The sequence below is a fragment of the Macadamia integrifolia genome, chromosome 2 (assembly GCF_013358625.1).
Source record: "Macadamia integrifolia cultivar HAES 741 chromosome 2, SCU_Mint_v3, whole genome shotgun sequence".
NCBI lineage: Eukaryota > Viridiplantae > Streptophyta > Magnoliopsida > Proteales > Proteaceae > Macadamia > Macadamia integrifolia.
This window is the reverse complement of record NC_056558.1, coordinates 37,842,604-37,851,834: the sequence shown is the minus strand read 5'-3', so window position 1 is coordinate 37,851,834 and position 9,231 is coordinate 37,842,604. Positions and strand designations below refer to the sequence as shown.

The window sequence follows — 9,231 nt, the reverse complement described above, 5'->3', positions numbered from 1 at the left end:
GCAATTTGAGGTTGAACATGGTTGACCTTTGGGAATTTCAACCGAGACGAACGAGTCCGATTGGATTTTTGGATTCATTAGGATCTTTAGGATTTTATTTTGTTTGGAGAATATTTACAATCTTTTATTTTGAGTAGTTGATAGCCAATTAGGGAATTACCAATTTGAGTTTATTTCGTTTCTAATTTTATTAGTTAGACATGAGGAAGTGATTAGTAGTTGCTATTTCAGTTTTAGATTTTAGTTAGGCAATTTTAATTTCAGTTTATTATATAAAGCCATGTAACCCAAATTATTTAGACAGATTTTGAGGATGAATTGAATTGAATGTTTTGGTGTCAGGTATGGTGCAAGACATGTTACATCCTCCCCCCCCCCCTTGTGCGATATCTTCTCTTCTCCCTTGCAACTCTGAGTTCTCTTAGGGATTTCTCTCCCTTTCTCTACTGGCACTCCATCATCTAGAGAGATGAAAAATTATATAAAAAGAAAAAAGGTTTAAAAAAGAAGGCTTTATGAAGATCAAATTAAACTTCTCCAATGCATTCAAAAGAGTTGTATGAGGTTTCCTTCGAGCAATAATGGAATACTTAGGGTACTGAAAAATTGTGTGATCTTATCATTTACTTCTACTATCCTATCACATTTGCATTAAGATTAATAACAATTAAGATTATCCCATCTCGTGGCATAGATAGGGTGACACTTTGATCCTTCTTTGTTTACATAGAAATGGAAGGTCTTCCTTTAAAGTAGGAAATATTGTCACTCAAGGTATGACTTAACCCTAGATATGTTTAACCCTAGCTTGATCAATGTAGCTCTTTCAGTTTATTGAGAATTTAGCAGGAGATTGCTATATCAAGCAAGGAGCTTTTATCTCCATGATGAGGGATTTTATAGCAGCCAAACATAAAGGTTAGTAACTAAATGCCTTTTTCTGACAACCATGCTCAAAGCATAGTTATCGAGGCGGCAAGGCGACTATGGCATTTGAGGTGTTGCCCAACTACCTTGGCAATTAGGTGGCCACAAGTAATCGCCTTCGCGAACAAAACGTTCTAGTGTTGTTTTTTATATAACCATTTTATTTGACACAAAAAGCATATTAGAAATTATATAATTCGACTTATGTGCTAACTAATATTAAATAATCATACAAATGCAAGATATTCATTAAAAAAAATTGATAAACTAAAAAAATCATTATGCTACATCAAGTCATCAAAAATCAACATTATGCCACATCAAGTCATCAAAAATCAACATTACGCCACATCAAGTCATCAAAAATCAACATTATGCCAAATGTTCTTGTTCCTTATAAGTTTACTGGTCAAATGATTTTGTTTTTACATGAGACTTTTTGTATTAGGTATAGCACAAAACCAGCTTTCCAATGAGTCTAAGATTACTTAAATCTGAGTTATAATGACAAAGTTATGTTCCAATCAAACTTATTTTAAAGTATGTGACAGATGTTAAAATCTCTTGAATAAAAATTATATTATAAACATCAAAACAAAAGATTAATTTACCGAAAATTCTGTTTTTAGCAATGTTTTACCATAATAAGATTTATGAATTTTTATAATTGAAAAAAACACCAGCAATTGAAAGTTGAAAACACCCCTACAACCAAAAATCCAATTTTTGTTCTTAGACTGGAGAGTTGACTTTTATTCTTTTGGAATTTGATTTTATCGGATTCAAATAGGATGGTATCTGCTTATTTATGAATAACATCTTAAGTAATTGTAAACATTTACTTAAATGTTATGTAGCATGAAGAAACGCTCAACTGTGGCACATTAGTCAATTCCACAAGCGGAATATTCCATTCTTGTAGCAGCCACCGCTTCGGATCTTGCCTTGCAATTTCTGGCTCAGAGATAGAAAGGCTCCAACCAGGCCAAAAGCTTTACTTACAGTGGGGGGGCAGCACAGCAGCTAGTCTGCGTCATGAAAGTATAGCCAGGGGGAGTCGAGACCAGGCCAAGGGCAAGGGCCAAAGTCTCAAAAAGGCAAGGACTCCAAGAGAAGCCGTAGGCCAAGAACGCGAGCTCAAATCAGGGAAAGCGGACGATAAATAGAAGGGGGGTAACTTGGGGAAAAAAATTAAAAAGGGGGCTCAAAAATGAATTGGGGGAGGAGGAGATGAAAACAAAATGCATCAACCTTAGACGACTATCATGGCGGGAAAAAAACCATTGGATTTTCGAAGGAAAAATCACCCATAGATAGACCTCTGTTGGCTTTGAGATTTCAAGGTAGGTCGACAAGGATGAGACCTTATGAATGCAAACCACATGAAGTCAATAACCTGGATGGTGGGAGGAGACCAGTCCAAGCTCTGTATGGTTACCAGGTGAGAGCAGGGTAAATCTGAAACCTGGGAAGATGGGTCAAAGCAGAAGGGTCGAATGGTGGGTTGAAGACAAGGTTGTCTTCAACTTGTCCAACAAGCCAGCAGGAAAGCCATTCGAGTTTGAAGAGAGAGGCTCTCGACTCGGGATTTTAACATGCAGAGATGGGATCGACTCCGACTAATCAACCCACCAAACCAGGTATGAATAACTTCCTGTTAAGTTTGTCTTGAATTCTTGACCCGTTTTGAAGATTGACCCGATCCGACATATTTTGGTGGCGACCTGAATGGGAAATTTTCTGGATCTGTGATGGAAGGATCACCCATGAGACCTCTGTTGGCTTTGAGATTTCAGGGGCGAAAGGATGGACCTTATGAATGCAACCACATGAGTCAAACCTGGATGTGGAACATATCTGTAATGTACAGTTGTAGTAGAGAGTAATTGTATTCTAGGGTTTTTCACGAAGCTAGGGTTTCAGGGCGAGTTCTTCCTCGCCACTGCTAGGGTGTAATCTCTCTTCTGCATAGTGAATCGTCTTCTTCTTCGCCCGAGGACGTAGCACACCACCCTGGTGTGTGAACTCGTTAAATCTCTGTGTCGTACGATCTATGTCTCCCTTCAAACAACATCCTTCTATAATCTGAGAAAATTCTTGAGGCTCAAAGGGGACTTGCTGAGTTTGGTCTCACAACCAGAGAAGGGTTGGGATTTGGGATTCTAGAGCTTCGGTTGCCAGGGAGATGGTATTCAACCTCTTAGGTAGGCCATGCCACGGTTTTCAAGAAGAGGAGACATGGGAAGAAGCAGAGATCGTACCTCATCGGAGGAGGAAGAGATGGATTGATGGGGAGGCAGATGGAGGAATTTTAGGCTCTGATACGAAATTGGTGGAGGCCCAATAAGAGAATGGGAAGATATCTGAGATGGGAATTCGGAGTCGCAGGTGAGGGAAGGAAGTTGCATTACCACTGTCGTACACACACCACAACACACTCAAATCAAGTTATCTTCATTCTAATCTCTCCAACGATGGGTTACATGGTATAAATAAAAGAACATCAAATGACTCATAATTGAAATGTAAAATTGAACTAACTTCCACAAAACTCTACTGCTAATTCCTACGTAGCCTATCCAAAGCAACACATGATAAAATAAAGGACTACAAGCGAAACCACTACCAGCCTTTTTTAGACCAAAAACCCAGATTGGCTCGATTCCCTTTGGGTTCGGGTTTCCAAAGCCGGTCATAGTGGTTCACCCACTCTAGAAACACTGCATCAGCGGCTGAATCAGGTGACATTAGAAACAGACGCACGGAATCCGGTCAAGTGGTTGGCTAACCTAGGAGCTGATGATGATGTTTCTAAATGGACTAGGTATACTCTTACAGCAGATTTTAAGATGTTACTGAACTTTTTGGATATGCGCAGTGTTTAAGTAGGACATCTAATGAATCAGCTCATATTGCTAAGTTTTGGAACTGAACTGTCCAACTACCATACCTATAAAAACAGCTACTCGCATGGTCATGTAGAATTCTACATCTGGTACATCAGATATGCCTGATATGTAAATGCAAGTTTGCACTTTTTCACACACAACAACATCAACAAGAAGAAAAACAGAAGGGCCATAGTACCAGTCTTGATATCTCAACACCAACAAAAAGGAGGAAAATATGCAATCCAACATAATGAAAAGAATAAACAATCAAAAACCATTTTGGTCAAATTCAACAAAACTCTAGCATCCATGAGCTTAACAAGAGTAACCATGCACTCCAGGGATTCTAAATAGACTGCAATCAAACATCATGTTTTTTGGCTCAGACATTGAGAAGATAGGAGAATTTTTGCTTGTGTAGCAAAAAAGGGGAAACAATTTTTAAATAAATAACAGTTAAGAAAAACAAACTGACAGGACAAACTCATATTCATCCCATTTCTTTAAAATGTATGGATAGATATAGTGGTTTTGAGTCACATGGTTGCGATGGGCCTCAAAATTTGAGAAGCAGCCTAATCATACCTTACATATCTAATGATTAGAGTGATCAAATTGACATTTAGAATTACAAAATTAACTCTTCATACGATGGAAATGAGCACTGGTTTGGAGAAAAAAAAAAGAAGAAGAAGAAAAAGAGACAAGATTTCCCTTAATATAATTTTTCCACATTACTTTTACATGAGCTGGAGAAATACGCAGCCTAGACTTCTCAAGCTCATAGCCATCCTAATATCACCAGGATCTTTCTATTACCCGCTGCATCTCTAACCTCAGGAAAATTTTAGATCCATTAAACACCATGATATTCCATGGAATGGCAGCCCAAGATATCATTGATCCACAATGTGTTTTCTCCCTCTCTTTTTGTTCTCGTACAACCCCCAAACATAGAAGACCCAAGAAAAATAGAACAGCAAACAGACTTGATTCCTCTTGCAGCCTGACATTTAATTTATCCAGACTTTTTTCTTCCTTTCAGATTGGGAAAAAAGTGTATTTCCATCAATATGAATACAAGCATGAAGAATACTGAGAAAGCATTCCCGCACATGGAAGAGCCAGAGCTATAAAGAGAACAGAAACAAGGAAAATTGACTTTATATGATTATACATAATCCTACCATATGGATTTCTGCTCACCATTAAAAATCAATCATTTGGTACTCCTTCTAGGAGCATATCATTCTCCAGCATAACTTCAGAATTAGTAGGAACTTCAAATCAAAATAATCTAATCATGCTCAATCAATTCATCACACCACAAAAAGGAGCAGAATGGCATCTAGGACTAAAACTGATTGTTTATTACATTTTTCTATTTTCTCTGATAATAATGACGAGTACAAAGCAAATATAAGTCAAGTTAAGACCAACATATTAAGGAATTAGTAACAGAAGCACACATGAATCAAATGTAGCCCCTCAGCTGCACAAAAAACCCATATTCATGTGCATTCCTTATTAGCCCCATAAAGATTGGCAAGCACCTCAACCTCTTCAAACCAAATATTAAATCTTCTAAAACTGGCACTTAAATAGGACCAGGGGGGGGGGGGATAGAAAGAAGATTTTATTATTAAGTAGAGAAAATCTCATATGGGTAAATTCCATCCCACCTAAAACTAGCATGACAATGCATGATTCTGGAACGAACACTATCAATAAAATCTGTTTCAGAAAAAAGGTGACAACATGTAAAGGAAACTTGGCATCAGTGTTGCATATTTAAATTTAGTAAGCATCAGAAACTGAGAACCTTCATTCCAACTTGTATGTGATACAAACTCATATTGATAACATCTATCCAAGCAAGCCAAAAATCCAAAAGAAAAGGGATAGTAAAATCTCTAAATTTATCTATTCCAAATCCACACGCAGGAAGAAATCAAGTATATTAATCTTGTATTATGGCACTATATTATAGAAAGATAGTTCATATGCCAGTTTCTTCTTGGAGCAACTCAACCAAAAGAAGAAAAATAAAATTGAAGAAAACTTAAGGACAAATTTCTCTCTCAGTTTGGCATAATAAGCAATACCTGATAGGATGCAAAAAAGAAAAATCGATTACTGCTGAATATTAAGCATGTCCTTTGCTTCCTTCTGCTCTTCCAAGAGATTCTCGCTCATGTATTTACTTAACAATTCCATCTTCTTCTTCTCAACAACCATTCTCTCTATCTCCTTCTCATCTGGAAGAGGGACATGGACAATAAACTCCTGTTCTTTCTTGTTTTCCTTCTCCTTTTCTCTTCTCTCCTCCTCAACAATATCTTCCTCCTCTTCAAACAGAATAGGGGCTGCACTTGCAACTTCACCACTTTTGACAGCCATCTTCGCTTCCTTCTTAATATTTTCCATCTTCATCCAGTCTTCAAGAGCTGCAGATCGCATTTTTGTTTCCGCTGGGCCTTCGAGCTTCTCAAGGATACCATCCTCATCATCCCGGTAACCATAGTAGCTAGCATCAATTCGTTTGAAGATGTCATACCGAGACCTTCTCTTCCTCAGCTCAGGTGGCTTCTCAAACAGCTCCCTAACACCAGGCAATTTCTTGGCTGCACCAAAATATCTATAGCCTGGACCTCTTCCACCAGGGTTAGGCACATCAACAATATCTCCTTCCAAATTTGTCATCTTAGCGGCATGTTTGGTGTAATTTGGACCACCTAACTCAACAATCCTACGTTCCCAGTGCCATTTTTCCCTGATTAATTTGTTAATTTCATCATTCAGATCACGAAGCCGGTGCTCACCTAGACCTTCATTCTGGATGTCAGCAACTTTCCGACCAATCTCTCTCATTATCTGTTGCCGCCATTTGTCAGCCTCAGCAAGATCACGGCATTCAGATGCAAGAAATGGACGACGTTCTTTTGGTTTCTTTTTCTCTTCATTCTTCAATGTTATGAAACGATTTAGCATCGACTGAGCTTTCTCCTCATTTCGAGCCATGCTTCCACTCTGATAATCCAAACTCAAGTCATAAAAGATTTTGAAAGACAACCAAAAATCCCAATCTCATTGCTTGGATGAAATTTTAACCCATTAAAGAAAAAAATGGTAAAATCACTTTTAGGGCTTTTTCCAGCAACTGGACAAGCAGGGCAGAACTGATCTAAGTAAGTACTATGAACAAGTATCTGATAGCTAAGTGTGTGTGTGTGTGTGTGTGTGTGTGTGTGGAGAAGAGAGAGAGAGAGAGAGAGAGAACGCTTACCAACTTTCGCCGGAAGGAAAACAGGAATAAAAGGTACGGAGCACACGCCGGAGCCGATCTAATGCAGTGGTTGATCAGAGGACGGACTGCTGTAGAGGCAGCTGACCAGAGAGCAATGACCCTGAGAGATTCTTGAAAGATCAAAGAGAGGGTTTGTCGAGGCAGAGTAAGAAAGAAAGTGGGTTTATGATTTCATTGATTTCTGATATGAGTCATACGACTATGGAAGGAGTCGAGCACAGACGGTCCAGAAGGAGACCTCTCCCGAGTCCTGACAAAGGGGGTCAAACCGGAACCGAAACCAGAACCGGAATCGAAAACTGAATCCAGTTCCGGATTGAATCCCTATATCGAATCAAACCAATTATAATATGGTTACATATTGGATCTGTGAATGAGTATTTGTATTTGTATTTTATCTTCTGCTTTAGAGCTGAATTTAAAACTAGGTAATAGAACTAAATAAGAACTAAATACAAAACCTGAATAGGAACCAGAACCATACTAGAGTCGGATGAGTTTGGTATAAGTACTCCTTGAACCGAAATCGAACCAACAAATACCTGGTTGGGACCGATTGACACCCTTACTCCTGAGCACTAATCGTTCAGTTTGCCCATAATTACCTCGGCAATCAATATGTGCTTAAGCGGTGATTCAACGACTGTACTTCTACCGATCAAAATAGAGAGAACCGTCGGATCACCAGTTGAACAGTATCCATTGCCCTGAGATGGTGGTAAGGTCTCCATATCAGCCCACTTATGTATCACAAGGTGAAGATAGAAGAGTCAAACATGTGACTTCTTGAGGGTATGCACTGTACTGTTTTGCATGAATTTTTTGTTGCTATTTCTTTTTTTCCCCTCATTAATAACCCCTAAAAAAAAGTCATTTTAGGTTTGTCCCTACCTCTTCTAGGACCCTCAATATATATTTGGTCGCTTCTCCTAATTGAGGCATCCATAAGCCTCTGTTGAACATGACCATACCACCTAAATCGGGTCTCGTAGAGCTTGTCCTGGATTGGGACCAACCCCACCTTTTTTCTAATAAAGTCGTTTCTTATTCTATCTCTCCTGATCTTACCGCACATCCCACATAACATCCTCATCTCAATTGCCCGTAGTTTATTCAAATTACTCTTCTCAACTACCCAACACTCTGTCCCATTCCAGCACCAATAAAAAACCACTTCTTTTTTTTTCTTTTAAAGATCATACAAAACCACTAGAAGGATTCGAACAGCCAAGTAAATCCATTCTTCTATGAAATCTTACCAAACCAAATCATTGATACATAAATGATTCACTATTAATAGCTTTGGACACCAAATCATTGATTTATAAATGTTATTTATCTATGAGAAAGTGTTTTTGCAGGGAAGTGTGGCCCTCATGAAAAAAAAAATGATTCTTCTATTGATGCTTTTTTGTACAGTCTCCCACAAGAAATACTTTCCCTCTTTTCTATATGGTTCTTAGAACAAACTGTTTCACCTAAAACACCCCCAAATCCTCACCTTATCTTATCCCTTGCAAATCGTTAGTTAAGTCATATGTGCAAACCAAGAACTCGACAGGTGAATCCTTCACCTCACCACTTCACCATCCCTACTTTTCCCAACTTAGATTTCCCCAATCTTATCTATGCTTGAATGTCTGATGCTTTAAATAATAAAAAATCAGGTTGAGATTATTATATAATCAAACATGGGATTGTGTCCGCTGGTTATGTATTGATAGAAGAAACTTTTGAGACAAGTGCGAGGACAGTATATCTTAGACTGAAGTAGGCAAGACTGACTGGAACATTGGAGAAATCTGGAGCAATGACAAGAAAGTTGGTAAAAAAAATTTATGAAGATAGTATCACACCGTGGCCTTCAAGCATACCCTCCTCATTTTTGGACATATCACCCCCAATCCCTTTTTGGCTCAGGCTTAACAATGGCATGGTCCTTCTCATGATTTATATAGCACATCAGGCTATCAACAATATAGCTAACTTTAACATCACCCAACCAAACATTGATGTAATAAGTCTTTTAAATTAATCTATTCTTATCCTTCTTACCCAAAAAAAAAATCATAACATGTTTCATCTAATCTGTTTTCTGATAGAAAC

General features: G+C 38.3%; 1 protein-coding gene across 1 annotated transcript; it reads right to left on the bottom strand.

Moving 5' to 3' along the window:
- Nucleotides 1-5,765: 5,765 nt before the first annotated feature.
- On the bottom strand, nucleotides 5,766-7,332 carry LOC122089811 (pre-mRNA-splicing factor ISY1 homolog). The gene is made up of 2 exons (XM_042659505.1): nucleotides 7,105-7,332; nucleotides 5,766-6,848 (listed from the first exon to the last, which is right to left on the bottom strand). The coding sequence occupies exon 2, from the start codon at nucleotides 6,837-6,839 to the stop codon at nucleotides 5,952-5,954; it is 888 nt and encodes a 295-aa protein (XP_042515439.1). The 5' UTR covers nucleotides 6,840-6,848; nucleotides 7,105-7,332; the 3' UTR covers nucleotides 5,766-5,951.
- Nucleotides 7,333-9,231: the final 1,899 nt, after the last annotated feature.